Source organism: Carcharodon carcharias, chromosome 17 (assembly GCF_017639515.1).
Source record: "Carcharodon carcharias isolate sCarCar2 chromosome 17, sCarCar2.pri, whole genome shotgun sequence".
Taxonomy (NCBI): domain Eukaryota; kingdom Metazoa; phylum Chordata; class Chondrichthyes; order Lamniformes; family Lamnidae; genus Carcharodon; species Carcharodon carcharias.
The window spans coordinates 51207703-51232188 of NC_054483.1; the positions used below are offsets into that span (position 1 = coordinate 51207703).

The 24486-nt window shown below is 45.7% G+C and overlaps 1 protein-coding gene across 1 annotated transcript in view; it reads left to right on the plus strand.

The window, feature by feature from the left end:
- Positions 1-23249, plus strand: part of tmem26b (transmembrane protein 26b) — a 59762-nt gene extending 36513 nt beyond the window's left edge. The window contains exons 7-12 of the mRNA XM_041209265.1: positions 15492-15610; positions 16310-16412; positions 19331-19426; positions 19722-19924; positions 20009-20085; positions 22688-23249. Coding sequence (XP_041065199.1) covers positions 15492-15610; positions 16310-16412; positions 19331-19426; positions 19722-19924; positions 20009-20085; positions 22688-23028 — 939 coding nt within the window. The 3' untranslated portion in view covers positions 23029-23249. The remainder of the gene's footprint in view (positions 1-15491; positions 15611-16309; positions 16413-19330; positions 19427-19721; positions 19925-20008; positions 20086-22687) is intronic.
- Positions 23250-24486: the final 1237 nt, after the last annotated feature.

Consider the following 24486-nt stretch of genomic DNA (forward strand, 5'->3'; position numbering starts at 1 on the left):
CGACTGAGACTGGACTGAGAGGGCAACCTGATCGAGGTGTACAAGATTGAGGGGCATGGACAGGGTGGATAGGGAGCAGCTGTGTTCCTTAGTTGAAGGGTCAGTCACGAGGGGACATAAGTTCAAGGTGAGGGGCAGGAGGTTTAGGGGGGTGTGAGGAAAAACTCTTTTACCCAGAGGGTGGTGACGGTCTGGAATGCGCTGCCTGGGAGGGTGGTGGAGGCGGGTTGGTTCACATCCTTTAAAAAGTACCTAGATGAGCACTTGGCACATCATAACATTCAAGGCAATGGGCCAAGTGCTGGTAAATGGGATTAGGGAGGTAGGTGTTTCTCATGTGTTGGCAGACTCAGTGGGGCAAAAGGCCTTTTCTGCACTGTGTGATTCTGTGACATGCCCTCCCCCTGTCTGGACAGGGACAAGGACAGTCTTTGCAAGCTCAGCATTGAAGCATTTCTTCACTCAGCGATCCTCCCATTCTGGCCCAAAGTCGCTTACATCATCCTGTAACCGACTCTCTCCCCATCCTGGCACTAAGGATGCTTTCTCACCACCACCACCCCCCAGGTGTCTGAGTGCAACCATACCCAATCTTACCCCCCAGCGGGGCCCTTGCCCTGCAGCATATTTGCATGCCTCAGACCAGTTTTCCCCCCTTTCCCAGTGGAGACCTTACTCTGCAGCACATTAAAAGCCACCCCCACCTTACTGCTAGTCTGGTAGGTAGAGTCTTGCCTCTGACACCCCCTGAAGGTGACGTGGTGCCGCCTGCGAATCCTGGCGCTGAGTCTGAGTTGCCGTGAGCACTGTGCAATGAAGGTTGGTGAACAAACTTCAAAGTCATGAGTGAGGTGCAGGTACCCAGGTGCACGTCGCTTATATACCGCTGTGAATCATGTCAGTCCAACTGGATGCCGACGTGTCCTCTTGATCTAGCGTAGGGGGTGGTGGGGGCTTGATTCCGGCAAGCAGCTCTTATAATGAGATGCAAATGTATTAAAATGGCGTTCCCAATGTGCCACGGCGGGAAATGCGGCCTGACATTGACAGCTGGGGTGGACGATCCTGGGCTGCTTTTACGACGGCAGTAAACTGATTTTTCCGATTGCACGATATTTTCTGCTGCCGCCCGCCACGGGCAGAGCTGGAAAATCCCACCCTATGACTTTAACTATTTACATTGCATTTCTGTAACTCCCTTTTTATAACTACAGATGCTACTGACTCCAACTCCTACTCTTCCCCTCCGCAAGTCACAATCCTGGGGGATTCAATTTCCCAGAGTATTCCCGGCCCTTAGGGAAGATGTCTTGGAGACATGAGGGATTTATTCTACATCTGGTAGGACATCATCTGGAAAACAGGATAACACTTCAGCAGCATTGCTGGGAAGCAGAGTGTAGGCTGCAGAATGACTGAACCATAAGGATAATGAAGACTTCTCAAAGAAAGACTGATCTAAGAGAGAAGACTGAAGAGCACCACACTTTGGACTCTTTGGATCTAGAAGAGAAGAACTCAGGACTCTCTGAGGAACTTGTTGCTCCCTCGAAGCAGACCTTCAAAAGATGAATGATCCTCAACTCTGGGGAAGACTGTCACAGCTATGTCATCCACTGCTGTATCGATGAATGGACAGGCATTGAAGACCTGAGATTTTAATTAACTTAGACAACGAAGGAAAAGAACAAACAAATTCCTGTAAGATTTCTCAATGATATTTCGGGAGGACCGTCAACTTGTACAGGCAGTGGTAAAAGCACCACACTTCCCTCTGTGTGAGGTTGCTCCACCATGGGCAATGGAAGATTTGGTGCAGATATGGAGTCAAGGCTGCCTCATCCTCTGTACTGAGACAAATTTCCTGTACACAATTAACCTGGGGCAAGATTGCTGTACAGGATTCTGCAGTTTCAGAAGTGCTGAAGATTCTGCCGTAGCTTTTGTGCTGACCTTCAGCTCTGGAGGGAAGAAGACATTCAGCTGGGTCTAAAGTATGGATGATAATTGACTTCCACCCCTAGAAGGTACCAGCTCTTTAGCAGTGTGATCCTCAATGGACTCTGGCATAGACTCAGGCAAGGCATTCTGTGAGGGAGACTCTTCGTGGACAACAGGAGATAGGCTAGGCAATATATTGGTTGCTTAAATGGGACAATGATCTGAGTGCTGCTTGGCCATTAGAAACCCAGCTGACTCCTCTAAAAAAACAAGAGACTTCATATCGTGCATCTATCAACTTGAAAGATGAATCATCCTCTAGGACCTCAACCTTGAACAGATCATTCAGCACTGCAAGGGATTCTCCCTTATCACTTCCTAGGAAGAGCCAACTCAGGTCCAGCAAATTTTAATGCAGATGGTCAGCGTCTGCTGCAGTGCCTTCTGTATCTGCCAGCTCTGGCCTTACTTCATAAAGGATTGAGAGATTCATAACTTCAATCTCTATCTGGTGCCTGAAGCTCTGAAGAAGAGTCATACTGACTCAAAATGTTAACTCTGTTTCTCTCTCCACAGATGCTGTCAGACGTGCTGAGTTTTTCCAGCATTTTCTGTTTTTATTTCAGATTTTCAGCATCCGCAGTATTTTGCTTTTATCCACCCGCAGTCTGGTGGATGGTCTCTGTGAAAGAAAGAAACTTACTGCTGGGTATATAAACTTCCTCAGCTTTGGAAGGCTGAATTTCCACTGCTTCTAAATAAAAAATTGAAGACAGTGTCTTTCAAATGGTGGGCATCAACTGTTTTTTCTAGGATTCCTAGAAGTATGCCAACATCGCCACTCAATAAGGATGAATGTTGATTATGAAGAACATGGAGAGAATCAATGATCTGTTGCCACTTGTAGCAAAGAAGAACAATAATCTTGCCTTTAATTGGAAGGTCTATGCTTCCTGGACCTTATAATTTGACGTCTGATGGATGACGGGTCATTGGCTGAAGCACTTGAGATCATCTGCTAGTACGTTAACAGCAGCTCCAGTATCAATTTTAAAAGTGGTATGGAATCCTTGAACTTGTACTGTAACTGACCAATGGCCTGGACTAAGACTGTCAGCTTCCCCTAGGAGCTCTGTAGTTTTATCTTTATCCTGGTTTTCCATTTCTTGAATGGAGTGTGTTTCATGAATACTTTCTTGACTTTTACTTCGATTAATATTGTTGGATTTGCAGAAATGCTTGAAATGTCCAGTTTTGCCACAATGGAAGCTGCTGCCTGCTGGGCAGCCTTGGTGTCTATGCAATGCAAGCATCTCAAAATGGCTGTCAGAGTGGAGTTTCCCACCCTTTCATCTGATTTGGCAGGCTTTCTTATGCGTGGGGCCACTACCTGTGGACCTACCTAGTCAATGGAGTCATGTGAAGCCTCAGAGTTGTGCCAAATTATAGCCCAGTTAAAGCATTTATGCTCAGCCTGCCTCACATACTGGACTGCTTGATCCAAAGTAAGATCATCTTTGGTCTGCAGAAGGTTGGAGGGATTTTCATCCCAAACACTCATGACAATGGAATCAAGGGTTAGCCCATCCTTCAGTGCCCCGTATCCGCAAGAACTAGCTAGACAATATAGGTTGGTTAGAAGTAATTCAATCGATTCACCAGGTAATTTGGACTGTTGGTTAAAACATGCTCGTTTGATTATTAATTTTTGCTTCAGGCTGGAAAAAGTGACAAAGGCTTTAAGAATAGTCTCAAAGACTATGATGGGCTCCTGAACACCCTGCCTTAGGAGAAAGTCATCTGCTCCTGGACCTACTGCATAAGGAAAGGAACTGATTTAAAGCTTTGGCTTTTTTTCACGAAGACCTGATGCTGCTTGATACCAGGGAAAATGGTGTTTCCATAACTCTCACTGCTGGCCTCACTACAGACCCTCGAGGCAGTCAAATGGGCAGGGTAGGGACCGGGACTGCTCAGTAGGGACTGTTGTTGTTACCTCTGTCCAGCGTGCCTCCTCCTTCCCTTGATTTGTTACGATCTGCTATCAAAGGGCAGAATTTTCTGCCTGTCGGGCGGGCGGAGCAGGAGCGGCTGCGGGCGGGCGTGGACCCGATTGGCACCCACGATTGGGTTCACACCACCATTTTGCGTGGGCAGGCCAATTAAGGCCCCCCAGCGTATTTGCTGACTCCTGTGAATAGCAGGAGTGTGCGAGCTGTGGTGGGCAAGCACAGACCACCGGGTCCAATGGCAACCCAGCAGTCTGTTTAAAGGAAGACCTGGCAGCCTACTATAGGTTGCTCACAATGGCCACTTCCAGGTCACACCACAGGGGGTCAGCTGAGCAGGGCATGCTGGAGGGAAGGGCAGAGGAGCAGGTCAGGCTGCAGGGTGGCTAGCGGGAGGCCAATGCGCCCCTCGCTTTTCTGAAGACTGCCTTGTTGCCCTCCTCGAGGAGGCAGCAGCATGGCGGGAGGTGTTGGTCCCCCAGAATGGGAGGGGAAGGCCCCCCCCACATGACCAAAAGTACCTGGGAGGAGGTGGCGGAGGTGGTTAGCTCCTGCAACGTGGTGCGGTGCACCTGGATCCAGTGCTATAAGCACCTCAATGAGTTGTTGCACTCTGGATGTGTGAGTACCATGTTGGCATTGGACATTTACCCCAGCAGGTAGCCTTAGCCTTTGAGGTTCCCCCCCCTACAAGTCTTACTGCCGTGACTGCATTGAATCATGTTGGGGCATTTCTATTACACTGAGTGAGCAAGCAGATAGTGCCCATGCTTAGATCAGCTTGAGTGGTTCAGGAGGAAATGAGTTCTCCCCGCACCATGTGTTGCTTTTAGTCACACATGACTAGTCTGGGGGAAACTTGCAGGAGATCCAGCTAGGCGCACACTCAGAACTCCAACACATGTCCTATTCACGATGATGAGATTGTGGAAGGGGAGCCTCAAGGTATTGTGGCCAAGAGCCATCTGGTGCCTCGACGCTGCACGTAGTTGCACCTCCTTGCTATGGGAGCAAAGACCATGTAAAATGATGTACGCAGAATGTGTCCAGGGTGGCTGTTGTGGGGGGGAGGGGGGTGTTGTTGGGAGCAAGCATACTATCTTTGTGTGACTGATCAGCAATAGTGGGGAGAGGAGGCACTGGAGGCCTGATATGGGCCACTGTGGTTGGGGTGCAGCGTGCGTGTACAGAGCCCATGTGCAAATTGCTGCAATGAATGGTCTTCTCTGTTCTTCAGGAAAAGAATGCTCACAATGTGTCTGAGTGTTCAAGGACTGGAGGCAGCCAGGCCCAACTGCTGATGTTAAGCCACTTCGAACAGGAGGCCCTGGAACTTGAGAGGCACCATGCACCCAGGTCAACTGGTGTCGGTGAGGCTGGGGTGGAACGGCCATGTATTTGAGGCCAACAGTGAGATCCGCTATTTCCTCCCAACATCCATAGAACTGATGACTGTTTGATTTGTTGCTGTTGCAACATTGCTCAGTCACGGAGTGATAGAGTCAGAGGTGTGGATCATAGAAAAAGGTCCCTCAGCCCTTCAAAGATGCGCGCATCAAGCACCTTCCAAAATTGCCTTATCCCATTTCCTAGCACTATGCCCATGGCCTTGTAATGTCATGGCATCACAACTGCACATCCAAATACTTATTACATGTTGGGAGGGTTTCTGCGTCCACCACCCTTTCAGGCAGTACGTCCCACATTCCCAACACACTGTGTGCAACAGTTGCTCATCATATCACCTGTCAACCTCATCCCCTTAACCTTAAATCTATGCCACCTGGTTACTCATCCCTCCACCAAGAGGAAAAGTTCCTTTCTGTTGACCCTATATATGCCCCTCATAATGTTATAAAGCTCAATAATGTCACCCCTCAATCTCCTCTGCTCCAGGGGAAATAACCCCACTCTATACTATGCCTCCTCATAAGTCAAACTCTCCAGCCCAGCCAGCATCCTGGTAAACGACCTCTGCACTCTCTCCACTCCAATCACATCTCTCATGTGAAGCGTATTTCACAACTGCACGCAGAACTATAGCTGTGGCCTCGACAGCGTTTTCTGCACTTGGAACATGACCTCCCTGTTCCTATATTCTATTCCTCGGCTAATAAAGGCAAGTATGGCATTTACCTTCTTAAACACCTTATGTACCTGTCCCGCTACCTTAACGGACCTGTCGACATGAACAGCAAGGTCCTTCTGATCCTCCTTACTTTCCACGGTCCTACCATTCATTGTGTATTCCCGTGCCTTGTTTGTCCTGCCCAAGTGCATCACCTCACACTTATCCACATAACGTTCCATTTGGCACTCCTTAGGCCATCTGACCAGCCGGTCTATATCTGCCTGTAATGTAAGGGTATCCTCCTCACTATATGCCACCCCACCAATATTCATGTCCATTGGTTCTGGAAGGTTGAGCGCATAATGAGCCAGGGGGAAAGGGATGAAGTGGTGTTACTGTGTGCATGCTAACTGATCCACTGTCCTTGTTGTTAATTTCAGCATCATCAGAGCATGGCCACCAGGAGGAACTGCAGATGCCCTCTCTCACACCTGAGGGCCCTCAAGTGTCACCTGCGTCACACCATTTCTGTGAGGCAGGCACCAGCACAGATACTAGCACCTTGGTGGGCATTGCAACATCAGCTAGTGTCCCGAGGCACAATGGAGAGGGCACTGCACAGACACTAGTGGAGCTGGCAGAGACAGAGAGCGCCGATGGTGCCAGCTGTCGGAAGACTGCAGGGGACCAGGCACATGTTCAGTCAGTACGTGATGATGTGCCTCTAGAGTCGTCCGCGACGCAGCAACTGCAGGAAGTATGGCCAGGTGTGCGGGAGCATCTGGGAGTAATACATGAGGCTATGCTTCACTTGGTGCCCGTGGTGGAGGAGTCTACGCAGAGCATCACTGATGTAATGAGTCTCATGGCAGAGTGTCATGCTTCCTCCATGGAGAGAGTGGCGACTCTCGTGGAGAGGGACCTCCAGGAGAACAATCAGGTTCCCCTGGAGTTACGCTCGGATCTGCAAGCCCTCACAGCGCCAATGATAGGCTGGTCATTGCCAATGTGGGAGATGGTGTGGGCTTCAAGCTTCCCAGCTCATTGCCCACCCATCCACGGTGAGCAGGGAGGTCTGGGGTGACCTCACGTCGGTGCAGCAGCTGCCTGTTGTCTCTGTGGGCTCCTTTCATGGTGCTCTGGATGAGGGCACCAGTTGCTTTGCCCCACTCCCAGTGACCACTTCATCAGGTGAGGCTGCGATGACTGGGGAGATGCCAGCTGTGGAACTGGCAGATCCCTCCCAGGTGGGCCCAGCACAGGCTTCACAGGCCAGAGGACGACCGCCAAGGTCATCGAGGCCAACAGGACAACAGAGTCAGCAGGCTGTCTCGGATGCCACTCAGAGTGATGGGGTGGTACCAAGATGTAGCACCCATAAACGTAAGCATAAGTCGCCTTAGGCACACCACGGGTTTCTCACTGGTGCTTTTGTGTTGGCCCTAGATTAGGTACTTATTATTTATTTCTGCTTGATTAACGTTTGGTTTTGACTTTGTGAAAACTTCTGATGGTGAAAATTAAAACCATATGTGTTACCATGGCTGAGGGTGCCTCCTCTGTTTTGCATGTGTATGTTTAAGATAAATGTCATGAGTGTTTGAGTGGACATTGAAGTTTATGTCCAAAGCCCTTAATTGTAGCTGATGACCTGGCAGATTTAGCACTTAGGTGCCAAGTATGGAAGAGCCAGGCAAGGCTGGTCCTGCTGATCCGTTTGTGTGGACCTAGCTGAAGGTTCGTTGGATTAAAGTCTCCCGGGTGTCCCTGCCTCCTTGATGTGGTCCCAGGTCAGCGTTTAGCCCCTTATCATTCCCGTGCTTCCTCATCCTCAGAATCATTGCTGGACTCATTGTGTGCAGCCGCATCCACTGCGTCAATGTCTTCATCGTCCACTGCGTCCCCCCTTTCCAGCGCAAGATTATGGAGAGCGCAGCATACAACCACAATCACTGACACATGATCTGGGAGATACTGAAGTGTGCCCTCTGAGCAGTCCAGGCATTGGAAGCACATCTAGAAGACTGATGGCTCTTTCCACCGCAGCCCTTGTGGTGCCGTGGCTCCTATTGTACCGCTGCTCAGCTTCTGTTCTTGGATGGCGGAGAGGCATCATGAGCCACCTTCTGAGGGGGTAGCCCTTATCACCCAGCAGCCATCCATCAATCCGAGCTGGAGCACTGAAGAGCCTCTGCACCTGGGAGTGTCTGAGGATGTAGGTGTCGTGGGAGCTGCCTGGATACCTTGCACAGACTTTTAGAATCTGCATCCTGTGATCACACACCATCTGCACATGCATGGAATGGAAGCCCTTCCTGTTGATGAAGGCACCAGGCTCACCTGCTGGTGCCTTGATGGCCACATGTGTACAGTCTATTGCACCCTGGACATGGGGGAAGTCAGCAATGGCCGCGAAGCCTCTGGCTTGCTCTGCCTGGCTTGCCTGGTCCCAGCAGAAGTGGGTGAAGGTCAATGCATACCTGAACAGAGCGTCTGTGATTGCTTGACACAAGTGTGGACAGCTGATTGGGAGACACCGCAAATATCACCCACTGAGCCCTGGAAGGAATCAGAGGCGTAGAAGTTGAGGGCAACTGTGACCTTCAGAGCCGCTGGCATGGGGTGTCCATCCACACAGTTAGGGGAGATCTCAGGGCCAATCGGCTGACAGATATAGTTGACTGTCTCCCTTGACAGTCGGAGCCTCCTTCGGCACTGCACCTCAGTCATATTGAGGTAGCTGCTTCGCCGCCTGTATACCCTGGCAGCAGGATAGCGGCGTCTTCTGCAGCCCCTTCCACCTTGGACTACATCTTGGCCCTGTGTCCCTTGTGCATTCGCCTGTACTCCCAAAGGTGGCTCCCGTGGAGACTGAATGTGCACTCCTGGCCGCCTCCTCCTTATTCTAGCCCTCCCTTCCTCCTCAGAGGAGCTGCCTCCGGTGGACATGTCAGAACCCATACCCAGGCTAAAGGGAGGCCTCCGGAAAGCTGCAGGCCCGACAAAGATTACTGACTGCAGAGTGCTGACCTGAAGGTTCCATGTACACAGAAAGCTGCTGGAATTTGTTCTGAACTGCTACAGATCACACAGGCAAGTTTAAAAACTTTCTGCAATAAATACTCACAGACCAGATTGACAACACCACTGAGCCCTCTTACCCCACCCGTGGATGAGCTTCATTAAAAAGTCTCTTACCTACCTGCCCGTGTGCTGACCCGAAGTATGCACGGGCGCCTGAAAATCGGCGATTGATGATTTAAGGGCCTTAACTAGCCCGCTAATTAATGGCGGGCATGCATCGAACTTCATCGCGTGCCCGCCCAGCGAAATATCGCAATGGCGTGCAGTGATGTCGGGACGCTCACCCGACATCACCACGCTTCATTTTACACACTGACGTGTGGCACCCCCCCACACATCAAGCAGAAAATTCTGCCCAAGGTGTCTTTCACTCCATGGCTCCTTTGATAACACCGAAAAGTTTTCTACATTAAGGTCTCCATTATTGCCACCATGTTTTGAGATGACCCTTCTCTTTTGGATTTTAGATATGGGACTTGGTTAGTAGACAAACTGTAGACATACTCTGGTATCTGCTTAACACTTGTTTATTAGTAATACTTACAAGTTACAGAGCAGACATATATGAGATAAAAGCATAATGCTGTGGATGCTGGAAATCTGAAACAAAAACAGAAAATGCTGGAAAAACTCAGCAGGTCTAACAGCATTCTGTGGGGAGAAAGAGTTAACATTTCGAGTCCGTATGACTCTTCTTCAGAGCTAAAGAGAAGTAAAAAATGTGATGAAATTCATACTGTTTAAGGGAGGGATGGAGCAGGTGAAGCTGGATAGAAGGCCAGTGATAGGTGGAGACAAAGGAGAGATTGATAAAGTTGTCATGAACAAAAGGACAAAGGTTAATGGTATTAGTACTGGCTAAAGGAGGTGCTGATGGTGGCATTAAGGTAAGAAAGCAGAATGTGTTAATAGCAGAATAGACATGTTGCTCCTCGGCATGGTGTTCCAACCCCTCTCTCGAGATTCTAACATATGACTGACGATGAGAGCAATACATCGTCATCTACGTCATATATTATCATATCCCATCTGTTAATCCTTTATACTACAGAAGCAGCTTTGGTGAGTTGCTACAGTGCATCTTGTAGATGGTACACACTGCTGCCACAATATGATGATTGTGGAGGGAGTGAATGTTTAAGGTAGTGGATGTGGCACCAATCAAGTGGCTTCCTTTGTCCTGGATGGTGTTGAGCTTCTTGAGTGTTGTAGGAGCTGCACTCATCCAGACAAGTGGGGAGTATTCCATCACACTCCTGACTTGTGCCTTGTAGATGGTGGATAGGCTTTGGCAAGTCAGGAGGTGAGTTATTTGCTGCAGAATTTCCAGCCTCTGACTTGCTCTGCTTGCCACAGTATTTATATCACTGGTCCAGTTAGCTTCTGGTCAATGATAACCCCAACCCCTGCCCCCCTCACCCCCTGTCCTCAGGATATTGATGGTGGGAGATTCAGTGATGGTAATGCCATTGAACATTAAGGGGAGATGATTTGATTCTCTCTTATTGGAGATGGTCATTGCCTGGCACTTGTCTGGCATGCATGTTATTTTTGTCATCCCTAGACATGATTATTCCAATTCACTCCTGCTTGGTCTGCCACATTCTATCCTCTGTAAAGTTGAGGTCATCTCAGACTCTGCTGTTGGTGTGTTTACTCGCACCAAGTCCTGTTCACCCATCACCCCTGTGCTTGCTGATCTACATTTTCTCACTGGCAAACAGCATTTCGATTTTAACGCTCTTACCCCTGTTTTCAATCACTCCATGGCTTCGCCTCTCTCTATCTGTGTAATTTTCTCCAGCTTCACAACTCTCCAAGATAACTGCATTTATCTAATTCTGGGCTTCTGAGCATCTTTGATTTTAATTGCTCCATGCCTCGGCCCTATGCTCTGGACTTTCCTCCCTAAACTTCCCAGCATCGCTACTCCTCTTTTCTCCTTTATGGCATTCCTTGAAACATACCTCTTTCACCAAGCTATTGGCCATCTGACCTAATATCAATTTATGTGAGCTTGGTGTCAAATACTGCATTTTAATGCTCTTGTGAAGCAACTTGGGATATTTTATTATGTTAAAGTCACTATATAAATATAAGTTTTTGATGTTGCTCCTCCAGAAGCTTTTCTAAATTGGTGCCTCGCCGAGAGACCCAGCATTGAAACACATGGAACAGTGTAAAATTGAGGTACTTACCCATTAGTTACCCAATAAACTACCCATCTAAAGTTCAAGCTTGCCCATTAAATAGACTTCTAATGGTGTGATAAGTCTTAACTACTGCTAAGCAAATATTCTGGCACTGAAAATTAACTTTTACAAGTGTGGAATTTCATCCCTTCAGACTTTAATTATTGTTGGAAATGTATTTTTCTTTCTGTCTCTCTTTATTTCTCTTTCTGTCCCTGATTTGACATTGAATTAAAAATTCTAATGTACATATCCTTTTTTTTAGATACAGTAGTGCTCATTCAGAATTCTTTTATCTGTTTGGCTAATGAGATACACAGTCACTTGCCTTGTTCACAAGGTCTGTGGGAAAGTATCAGAATAATGAATGACTGGCACTATTCTTCATTACTGACTGTAAAATCCAGCCCAATAAGTTTAACGTGCATCACACCCTTCAATAAGTGATCAAGAAGGCTAATGGAATGATGGAATGCTGGCCTTTACTTCAAGGGAGCTGGAATGCAAAGGCATGGAAGTTATGCCTGAATTGTATTAAGCCTTGATCAGACCACATCAGAAGTTCTGTGTTTCGTTCTGGGCACTGCACCTCAAAAAGGATCTACTGGTACTGGAGGAGTACTGTACAAATTCACTAGAATGATGCTGGAGAATGTGAGTTAAATTATGAGATCAGATGGCACAAAACTATCTTGTATTCCCAAGTTCAGACTGAGGTGCTAAAATGTTAAAAGGATTTGACAGAGTAGCTATGGAAAAATTGTTTCATGTGGTAGAGGGAGTACAGAACAAGGAGGCATAACCATTAAAATTAGTTCCAAGTTGTCCAGGGGTGAAATCAGGAAGCACTTTCTCACACAAAGGGGAGTAGAACTCTGTCACATAAAAGGCTGTGACTGGGTCATAGAATCATAGAATGCTTACAATGCAGAAGGAGGCCATTTGTCCCATTGTGTCCATGCTACCTCTCCACAAGAATTACTTAGCTACACACACTCATAACATAAGAACATAAGAACTAGGAGCAGGAGTAGGCAATTCAGCTCCTCAAGCCTGCCCTGCCAAGCAATACGATCATGGCTGATCTCATTTCGGCCTCAACTCCAATTTCCCGGCCTCTCTCCATAACCCGTTACTAATTAAAAATCTGTCTATCTCCTCAAATTTATTCAGCGTCCCGGCATCCACTGCACTCTGAAGTAGTGAATTCCACAGATTCATGGCCCTTTGAGAAAAGTAATTCCTCCTCATCTCTGATTTAAATCTACCACCCCTTAGCCTAAAACTATGCCCTCTCATTCTAGAATGCCCCACAAGGGGAAACAGCTGCTTCATATCTACTTTGTCTATCCCCTTTAGCATCTTATATACCTCAAATAGATCTTCTCTCATCCTTCTAAACTCTAGCAAGTAAAGGCCTAAACTGCTCGATCTCTCCTCATAAGACAAACCCCACATCTCTGGAATCAATCTAGTGAACCTCCTCTGAACCGCCTCCAATGCAACTACATCCTTCCTCAAGTAAGGGGACTAAAACTGTGCATAGTGCTCCAGATATGGTCTCACCAATGCCTTGTACAGTTGTAATAATGCTTCCCTATTTTTATACTCTATTCCTTTAGCAATAAATGCCAAAATTCCATTTGCCTTCCTTATTACCTGCTGTACCTGCATACTAGCTTTCAGCGATTCATGCACGAGGACACCCAGATCCTTCTGCACTGAAGCATTCTGAAGTTTCTCTCCATTTAAATAATAAGTCGCCTTTTTATTCTTCCGATCATAATGGATAACCTCAACACTTATCCATGTTAAATTCCATCTGCCAAATTTTGGCCCATTCACCTAACCTGACCATATCCATTTGTAAATTTCTTATTTCTTCATTGCAACTTACTTTCCCACCTATTTTGGTGTCATCTGCAAATTTAGCTATATCTTCTATCCCTGAATCCAAGTCATTAATAAAGATTGTAAATAGTTGGGGCCCAAGGACTGAATCCTGTGGCACCCCACTAGTTACAGCTTGCCATCCAGAAAAAGACTCCTCCAATCTTTCCCTGCAATTATTTTCTGTTCAGGTGCTTTTCCAATTCTCTTTTAAAAGCCATGATTGAATCTGCCTCAGGATTAATTGGAGCTTTCAAGATCACTGTTGGTACATTGTTGTTAGGTAAGGTTATCAATGGATATGGAACAAAGGCAGGTAAATGAAGTTGAGGTACAGATCAGCCATGATCTAATTGAATGGTGGATTTGGTTTGAGGGTCTGTATAATCTACCCCTGTTCCTAATGTTCCTTTGTTCCTATAAATGCAACAGTTAAATCCTGGATTTTTTTTGTTATATCTTATTTATCTGCTGCTTGGGATGCTTAAAAGTCTTTGGAGAGATCTTGCCGCAGTTTGGTGGAATGGGACTCCCACAGTTATGCCAATGGTCCAAACTACTTCCCAGGTTTGTCTCAGTTAGATAATTTGAGTGAGCTTTGGTGGGGGTTGGGGGTGGGTTCCTGTCCTGTTGGAAGGCTGTCTGTGGGGAAGAGAGAGGGGAAAGTGCCTGCAGAAGTTGAATGGTACTGGCTGTCTCTGGGACAGCACTGGGATTGTATTTTAAGTGGCCTTCTGATCATCGACACTTCCTGAAGTGGGCGGGTTTAATTTAAATTTTAAGTGCTAGCCTGCTGCCATCCCAACCCTGAATTTGATCTTTGACTGGTGATGCTTCCAACAAATATGTGGAGTCTGCTGGTACAATTGTGTCAGGAATGTGGAGATCATGGAAGAGGAGCAAAGCTGAATCTGGGTCTCCAGAGCTATCTGTCTCCGGTGATTGCAACTTTTGGGCCAGGATTTCCTGATCGACGAGCGGGGGGTGGGGCCCGCTCACCGAGACATAAAATGACACAGGATGACATAGGGCAGAACTCCTGATGTCACCCCGCCTCATTTCAATTTTCAGGTCGGCGGGGGCTCAGCCGAAACAGCTGTGCGCCCGCCGACCTGTCAAGGGCCAATTGAGGCCATTGACAAAGTCACTAAAATCATTAGTGGCCGGGAGCCCTGGCGAGCATTGGAAAAAGCTTGAAACCTCATCCACAGGCGGAATGAGGTTTCATGTAGGTTTTTTAAAAATGTAATAAAGGTGTATTTAAAAGTGATGGACATATCCCAACTCATGTGATAGTGTCACATGAGGGGACATGTCAAAGAATTTTTTTTTTTTGTTTTTAAGATTTTTTATTGTGGAGCCGATCTCCCTAAGGCAGCACTCTTGGCTCAGGGAATCCCCCCCGCCTGCACAGGGAGCGCATAGCCTTCCTTGCGAATGTCATGCTGGGTGGCCTGACAACATAAAATGGCAGCGCCCCCTTGATTGGGGGCACTGATCGGAGGCACGCCCGCTCCTGAACTCCCCCCCCCAATAGGAGGAAAATTCTGCCCTTGGGGTTTGTTGTCTGGTCACAACTTTATTATTGTAAGCAGAATTTAAATTTCCAAAATGCCAGGGTAGGTTTTGAGCTTTGGGTTTTCTGCGTAACACAGACTTCTTGCCCAGTAACATAGACTCTGCACTATCATACCCCACAAATGTATGTCTGCATGAAACGCCCATCACAATGTCTCCTACCCACATGTAGGAACTTAGGAATATAGGAACAGGAGTAGGTCATTGTTTTCTGTCTTTCAGTTAATTTACTAATCAGGTCAATAATTTGCCTTCAATCCCATGAACTTCAGCTTTAGCTAACAGTCTGTTATAAGGGACTTTATCAAATGCCTTCTGGAAGTCAATATAAATTATATCCATATGCACTCCTCTTTCTACCATTTTAGTCATCCTTTCAAAAAATTCCATCAGGTTTGTCAGACATTATTTACCCTTTACAAATCCATGCTGGTTCCCTCTGATCAGCTGAAAATTTCCAAGGTGTTCAGTCATCCTACCTTTTAATTATAGACTCCAGCAAGTTCCCAAAAACAGACGTTGGACTAACTGGCCTACACTGTAATCCCTGGTTTCCTTCTCTCATCTTTATTAAGTAGCAGAGTGTGACATGGGCAATTTTCTAATCTAAAGGAATGGTTCCTCCCTTCCTGTTGATTTATTGATTCCTTATCTTCAAATTACTCTCATCCTTGGCACTGGTTTCAATCACATGTACTTAATTAATGTATCTTGTGTCCTACTCAGATTCCACAAGCTACAAAAGAGTTTTGCAGTTGTCTGTCTATTGCTCATCTTGTGATTCGTACATATGTTACCGTACTACTTGAGATGTTCATCATTACCTCCATCAAAGAAACTGAATGGTACTAATGGTTGTTACAGGAGTTTAAATGTGCACAACTTTATGTTAGGTTGTTAACATGATTGATTCAAAGTAGTTCTCTGTCGTCCAGCTACTTTGAATAAGGAACAGACAGATGCTGAAACATGTACTACAGCAGAAAGTAAGACCTCAAAATTCTGGTTTGGACCAAATGAGTGGCCTTCAGCCAGATTTTAAGCCAGTTTTGAGTTATAGAGTCATAACAGCACAGAGGAGGCCATTCGGCCCATTAAGTCTATGCACTCTCTGCAGAGTAATTCCCTCATCTATCCCCATAGCTCTGCAAGTTTATTTCCCTCAAATGCCCATCCATTTCCCTTTTCAAGTTATTAATCATCTCCACTTCCACCCCTTCGTAGGTGGTGAGTTGCAGGTCATTACCACTTGATGCATAAAACAGTTCTTCCTCACATCCTCCCTGTACCTCTTCATTGAAACTTTAGATCTGTGTCCCCTGGTCGATGTGCCATCTACTAATGGGAACAGCTTTTCTTTGTCTACTTTATCTAAACCTGTAATAATCTTGTACACCTCTATTAAATTTCCTGTCAATCTCCTTCGCTCCAGGGAGAACAACCCTAGCTTCTCCAATCTAATCTTGTAACTAAAACCCCCATTCTGGACTATTCTTGTAAATCTATTCTGCATCCTCTCAATGACGTTCTCATTCTTCCTAAAGTGAGGTGACCACACTGGAAGCAATAATCTGGTTATGGGTTAACCTGAACATTATAAAGGCATTCTGGAATTGCACGTTGTATTTTCCTATCAGGGATTTTCTGGTAAATGAGGAACATAAGTGGGTCATCCATCTGCTTCCCTGACAGTGAGTAGGGGACTGGGGGTGGGGATGGCAGTGGTGAAGGGTGGTGCGTGGGATGACAGTTTGATGGCCTTATATGATGCCTTATCTTGGAGTTGAAGATTGCAAAAACTTTTTGGCCTAGGGAGGATATGGGGCAATATGTCACTGATTGCCCTCACAGACATCACAGCCCACCTCAGACACAGCGGATCCACCCCAGACAGCACAACTTACCTCAGACAATGCAACCCACCACAGACACTGGAGACCCATACAAGATAACAACCAACCACCTCAGACACCACAGTCCACCCAGTCATGTAGATGACTAGGTTTTGACATGGGATCTCCAGCCTGGGGCTAAAGTGTGGGTTCAGTTCCACCACACTTCCATTGCCAAAGTGGCTGCCCAGGAATTTTAGGGCCTAACTGTTTGTCATCTGACAGCCAGTTAAGAAAGGACAGGCAGATAGGCTGATTTGCAGTCAGGGTGGGCAATAGGCAAGGAGAGCAGGGCAATGGGTAGGCAGGACACCACGCAGGGTGACAATGACAGTGATAGGCTGGACTTAGGAGGTCCAAATCCCAGGGCTCAGCTGCTGAAGGAGCCTTCAATTTGAATCTATGTTCAGTGGTTTGTGTGGTTTGTCCACTTATTCTCTGACCCATACTTAGAGGGATCATCGAATTAACACTTTGAGTCTAGTGGTCTACAAAGTGTGGCTTTCTAAAGGAACTCATTTCTTGCTATCTTGACTCCATTCTCTCTCCCCTTGTCCAGTCTCTTCCCGCCTACGTCCACGATTCCTCTGATGCCCTACATCATATCAACAATTTCCAGTTCCCTGGCCCCAACCACCTCCTCTTCACCATGAACGTCCAATCCCTCTACACCGCCATCCCCCACCGGGATGATCTGAGGGCTCTCCACTTCTTCCTTGAACAGAGGCCCAAACAATCCCCATCCGCCCCCACTCTTGTCCGTCTGGCTGAACTTGTTCTCTCACTGAACAATTTCTCCTTAAACTTGGTTAAGGAAGAAGGAAGACACGTCAGAAGAACTGTTTTGGAAAGTGGCATCATTGGAACAGATGCGACAGAGGTGTGGCCATGGGTACCCACATGGACCCCAGTTATGCCTGTCTCTTTATGGGGCAGGTGGAACATTCCTTGTTCCAGTCCTACTCAGGCCCCTTCCCACAACTCTTCTCCAGTACATCAATGACTGCTTTGATGCCACTTCATGCTCTCGTCTGGACTTGGAAAAATTTATTAATTTTGCTTCCAATTTCCATCCCTCCATCACTTTCACATGGTCCATCGTTGACATTTCCCTTCTTTGACCTCCCTGTCTCAATTTCTGGTGATAGACTATCCACCAATATCCATTACAAGCCCACCGACTCCCACAGCTACCTCGACTACAGCTCCTCACACCCTGCTTCTTGTAAGGACTCCATCCCGTTCTCTCAGTTCCTTTGCCTCTGTCGCAACTGTTCCAATGATGCTATTTTCCAAAACAGTTCTTCTGACATGTCTTCCTTCTTCCTTAACTGAGGTTTTCCATCCACGGTAGTTGACAAGGCCCTCAACCGTGTCTGGCCCATCTCCTGCGCATCCGCCCTCACACCTTCCTCTCCCTTCCAGAACCATGATAGGGTCCCCCTTGTCCTCACATCACCCCACCAGCCTCCGCATTCAAAGGATCACCCTCCGCCATTTCCACCAACTCCAGCATGATGCCACCACCAAATACATCTTCCCTTCACCCCCCCCCTTGTTGGCATTCCATAGGAACTGTTCCCTCCAGGATACCCTGGTCTATTCCTCCATCACCTCCTACACCTCAAGCCTCCTCCTACAGCACTTTTCCATGCAACCACAGAAGGTGCAACACCTGCCCCTTTACTTCTCCCCTCCTCACCGTCCAAGGCCCAAACACTCCTTTCAAGTGAAGCAGCATTTCACTTGCACTTTCCTCAATTTAGTCTACTGCATTCGCTGCTCCCAATGGGTCTCCTCTACACTGGAGAGACCAAACGCAGACTGGGGTGACCGCTTTGCGGAACACCTTTGGTCTGTTCACATGCATGAGCCAGACCTCCCTGTCGCTTGCCATTTCAACGCTCTACCCTGCTCTCATGTCCACATGTCCGTCCTTGGCCTGCTGCAATGTTCCAGTGAAGCTCAACACAGACTGGAGGAACAGCACTTCATCTTCTGATTAGGCACTTTACAGCCTTCCGGACTTAACATTGAGTTCAACAACTTCAGTCCATAAGACCATGAACTTCAGATCATGAACTCTTTCCTCCATCCTCACCCCCTTTTTGATTCCTTTTTTTCTAATAATTATTATATATTTTTTATATATATTTTTTCTTTTCCCGCCTATTTTTATTATTATTTAAGAATTTATTTCCATCCATTGTTTTACCTCCACCTTTTAGCCTATTTCGATCCCTTCCCCCCATCCCACCCTCACTAGGGCCATCTGTCACTTGCTCATCCTGCTTTCTACCCTTAATGTCACCATTAGCACATCCTTTAGCTAATATCACCACCATCAATACCCCTTTGTCCTTTTGTCTATGACATCTTTGGCAATCTCTGCTTTGGCTCCACCTATCACTGGCCCTCTATCCAGCTCTACCTGTCCCACCCCTCCTTAAACGGCTTATATTTCACCTCATTTCTATTTCTCTTTAGTTCTGATGAAGAGTAATACGGACTTGAAACGTTAACTCTGTCTTCCTCTCCACAGATGCTGTCAGACCTGCTGAGTTTTTCCAGCAATTTTTGTTTTTGTTTCAGATTTCCAGCATCCGCAGTATTTTGCTTTTAGCTTTCTAAAGACCCAGACAAGATAGATAACATATGAAAATTCATTTGCAGCATTTTACCCCTTCAACTGAACAATTCATCAACAATGCTTCAACTGAAGAACCACCTAAGCAAAGTCCAAGAAGTTCCAGTAATTCAATCAATTTGGTAAATCTATTTGCTTTTATTCTACATTTTTCTGCATATAACACCAATGCTGCTTATGAATTTCACCTTGCTTCATAAATCTGCTTATGCCAATAAACAATAAAATACTTCAACAGTCATTACAATAAAATATGTGCACAAACAAAACTCTACTTTGAGATCTCAGATTTCTGTGTGATATTATTCCTTAAATTTAGTGGATCTCATTTCCATGAACATAGGATGTTATTGAATTTCTCTCTTAAATCCCTTGCATTCTCTGTTGTCTCGCTTCTTGGTTTAAATCATTTTTCAGGTCATCAACTGGACTACCACACTTGATTGGACACTTGGCTTTCACCAGACTCTCATGATTCTGCTCATAATAGGGAAATGGATACTTCCAATGGGCGTTGGCATTAACCGAGACCAATTATCCCAGCTCCTCCTTACGTTTGTGGGAATTGCTGCTGATATACTGGAGTTTAAGAGTGAAACCCTGTCAGAGAAGGGGGTCAGGTGGGTTTTGTACTCAGCAGAAAATAGCATCAATGTGATTAGAGTTATGCATCATTAACTAACTAGCTATAATGGTGATTTCAGATGCCATCCTGAGCTGGTATATGCCATTCTAGCTATTTGGACATGGAGTATGTTGCAGTTTCCCTTGGACCTTACAGGTAAATCTTAATATTCTCTCTGAATATTTTGTATTTGTTAACAATGTTCATGTATATTTTGTGTTTTGGAAAACGCTTTTATTTGTTTTTAAATGTGTACATGCTGTGGTCTTGGTTCATGCGGTGTGGTGTGATAGAGCATGTTTTTTGTGGGCTTTAGATCATTGGATAAAGTGTGATGGGGGCATTTTTGTTTTGCATTAGTTCAGGCAGCGAGACGTGTAAGAAACTTGTTGTGAAGGTGTCCAGGCTCGGAGCTGGATTGGTGTGACCAACAGGGTGTAGAATAAGAGGAACCCAGCTCAAATAGAAAACAAGGATCCACAGAAACTGATCCAATCCAACAGGCATAATGTACTTCCCTGTGTGGGAAGTGCATCCAGAATGCATCTTGTAGCAGGAGACTGTCCACAGTAAACTGGGCAAATCAGTTAATGGGTAAAATGACAGAAGGTCAATGGGAGGTATTCAAAATAGAATTTAACATAATACAGAACCAATTTATGCCAAGAGTTCAACTTGCCAAAAAAAAGCCAAGAATGAGAAAAGAGGTAAGGGACAATATAAAACTAAAGAAAAACCATAAAAAGATCAAGAAGTAGCAGTTCCTGGTGACTGGGAAATATGCAATGAACAGCAAAAGGTAACAAAACAGATAGTAAGAGCTATGTAAAGTGAATACGGAAAGGAAATCACAAGGGATACCAAAATCAACACCAAAACATGCTTACAATTATATTAGGAGAAAGGGTGTGTTCAGGAGCAATGTAGAACCTTTGAAAACTAGTAGCTTAGATACTGTCAATGCAAATAAGGAAACGATGAACATGTTGACTAGTTACTTTCCATCAGTATCTATAGTGGAGGAAGGTAATGGCATTCCAAGCATCCCAAGGAATCTAATATTGAATCAGGGACGAGGACTTACTAGAATTAATGTAAACTAAGTAATAATAATGAATAAAACAATGACACTAAAGATTGACAAATTCCTGGAAGCAGATGGTTTCTATCCCAGGATTGTAAAGGAAGTAGGTGAGACCATTGCAGATGCCCTAAGCATAATCTTTCAATGTATTCTCAATTTGGGAACCCTTCCTTCAGATTGGAAAATTGCATGTAACTCTGCTATTTAAGAAAGTTGAGAGGGGGAAAACCAAGGAATTATTGACCAGTTAGCTGATTTGTTATTGAGAAGTTACTTGATTCTAAGAATAGGGTGACTGAATACCACAAAAATTTATCAGCTGCTCCAAGAGAGTCAACAAGGACTTACAAAGGTAGATCATGCATGGTGCACCTGATTAAATTTTTGAAGAGATATTTGAAGTAGGGGACAGAGGAATATCAATGGATGTTAGTTATATGAACGTTCAGAAGGCATATAATAAAGTCCCTCATCACAGATTGTCAACTAAAACTAAAGCCAATGGAATTGAATGAAAATTCTTGACCTGGTTAGGAAATTAACTTCACCTCAAAAGATAATGGGATAATGGTCAGGTACTCTAATTGGCAAGATGTGGCAAATGGTGTCCCACAGCACTGTGTGTTGGGGCCTCAGCAATTCACCGCACTTATTGACACTTAGACAATGGGATAGAGAACCACATGCTTGGATTTTCCCGTGACACAAAGATTGGTGTCATTTTACGCAGTGTAGATGGAAGTATAAATTTCTAAGAGACAGTAATAGATTAAATGATTGAACAAAACTGTGGCAAATGGATTTCAGTATGGGCAAATGTGAGGGCATCCACTTTGAATATAAGAAGGATAAAACAAAGTACTTTCTGTATGGTGAAAAGCTAGAAACAGTGCAGATCCAAAGAGACTTGACATTGAACATTGAAATGCCATGAATGGATACAGGAAATAATCAAAAAAAAGACTAATGGAATGGTGGCTTTTATAGCTAGTGGACTAGAATACAAGGGATGGAAGTTACGCTTCAGCTATACAAAACCCTTGTTAGGACATGGAGTTAGCTCACAGATCAATCACAATCTCATTGAATGATGGAACAAGCTTGAGAGACTAAGTGGTCCACTACTCGTCCTATGTTTTGTATGGCGTATGTTGATGGAGTGAGATGTGATGGGGACTTGCTTTGTTTTCTGTGGTGTTAATTAGTGAAGTGTGATGGACACTTGCTTAGTTTTGTGTGAATGATGGATGAGATGTGATGCAGACTTGTTGTATTTTGTGTGGTCTGATCTCCTCCACTGACCCAGAAGGTCCAGGGCTTGAAATCCACTCTGGACAAGCCCAGTGAATGGAGACCAGAGCCCTGCCTTCTGAATTCTGGGTTAACATCTAGTGAGATATTTGTGGGTACTGGTGATCTCCCCTTTATTATATGAATTGCAAGACCATAAAGCCGTCCCGCTGTATGGGACTATCCACCAGGCTGACATATAAAGATGGTTATGGCCATGGAAGGAGTGTTCACACAGTGGCCTTTCAGGCTTAAATAGCCTGAAAATCTTTCCATGACCTCACATTGTTCCCCATGGTGAGAGTGTGAAGATACAAAAACAACTCAAAAAGCATGTTAATTTTAATGCAGTTGTAAAGTTTATGTTTGCTCATCAAATTGCAGTGCTGCAGAAAACAGAAGGACCACTTCCAAATGGGGACACACCAGGGCATAAAGCACAGCTATACAAATACAGTGCAGACCTCTGGAATATCACCATAAGTGTATTGATACAAGATGGGCCCTTCTTCATTTTCCGATTGTTCCTAATGTTCCATCAAGAGATTGTTCACCAGATGTTGTTGTTCTTCACAATCAAGAATGCTTTGGTCCTGACACTACAGATTTACCGGTTGGCCTTGATATATTTGGAAATACGGCAGTTGTGTCAGAAGAGGCAAGAGACAACCACTGAGGCCAATGTCTCCACATGTACCACTGAGATGGATGATATTGCTGAGTAGCTGTGCCACTGCTTAGGAATGAGGATTGGGATAGGGTGGAAGCATTTGAATTCACACCCTCATTACTGCCCTGGGAATGTCAGTGTAGATTTTGTGCTCAGGTCTTTGGAGTGTGGCTTGAATCCACAATCTTCTGACTTCAGTAGGAATGTATTATATATTTTGACAGGGCCCTCAACTGTGTCCGGCCCATCTCCTGCGCATCCGCCCTCACACCTTCCTCTCCCTCCCAGAACCATGATAGGACCCCCATGTCCTCACATCACCCCACCAGCCTCCGCATTCAAAGGATCACCCTCCGCCATTCCCACCAACTCCAGCATGATGCCACCACCAAACACATCTTCCTTTCACATCCCCCCCCCCCAACCCCGGCCCCAGCGCCCAGCGGCATTCCACAGGGATCGTTCCCTCTGGGACACCCTGGTCCATTCCTCCATCACCCCCTACACCTCAACCCTCTCCCACGGCACCTTCCCATGCAACCGCAGAAGGTGCAACACCTGCCCCTTTACTTCCCCTCTCCTCACCGTCCAAGGGCCCAAACACTCCTTTCAAGTGAAGCAGCATTTCATTTGCACTTCCCTCAATTTAGTCTACTGCATTCGTTGCTCCCAATGCCGTTTCCTCTACATTGGAGAGACCAAAGGCAGACTGGGTGACTGCTTTGCAGAACACCTTTGGTCTGTCTGCAAGCATGACCCAGACCTCCCTGTCGCTTACCATTTCAACCCTCCAACCTGAGCTCATGCCCACACGTCCGTCCTTGGCCTGCTGCATTGTTCCAGTGAAGCTCAAAGCAAACTGGAGGAACAGCACCTCATCTTCTAACTAGGCACTCTACAGCCTTCCGGACTGAATATTGAGTTCAACAATTTTAGATCATGAACTCTCTCCTCCATCCCCACCCACTTTTTGATCCCCCACCTTTTTTTCCAATAATTTATATAGATTTTTCTTTTCCCACCTATTTCCATTATTTTTAAATGTACTTCCATCCATTGTTTCATCTCTACCTTTTAGCCTATTTCGATCCCTTCCCTTCATCCCACCCCACCCCCACTAGGGCTATCTGTACCTTGCTTGTCCTGATTTCTACCCTTAATTAGCACATTCCTTAGATAATATCACCACCTTCAACACCCCTTTGTCCTTTTGTCTATGACATCTTTTGGCTATCACTGGCCCTCTATCCAGCTCTACACCACCCCCCCCCTTAAACCAGCTTATATTTCACCTCTTTTCTATTTTTCCTTAATTCCGTTGAAGAGTCGTACGGACTCGAAACGTTAACTGTGTTCCTCTCCGCAGATCTGCCAGACCTGCTGAGTTTTTCCAGGTATTTTTATTTTTGTTATGTATTATATATACCCTGTTTGTTTTATCCTGTTTAAGGAATCTTATAGACCGTTATAAGATATGCTCTGGGATATCTTGTTCTGAAGATTTTGAATTAGA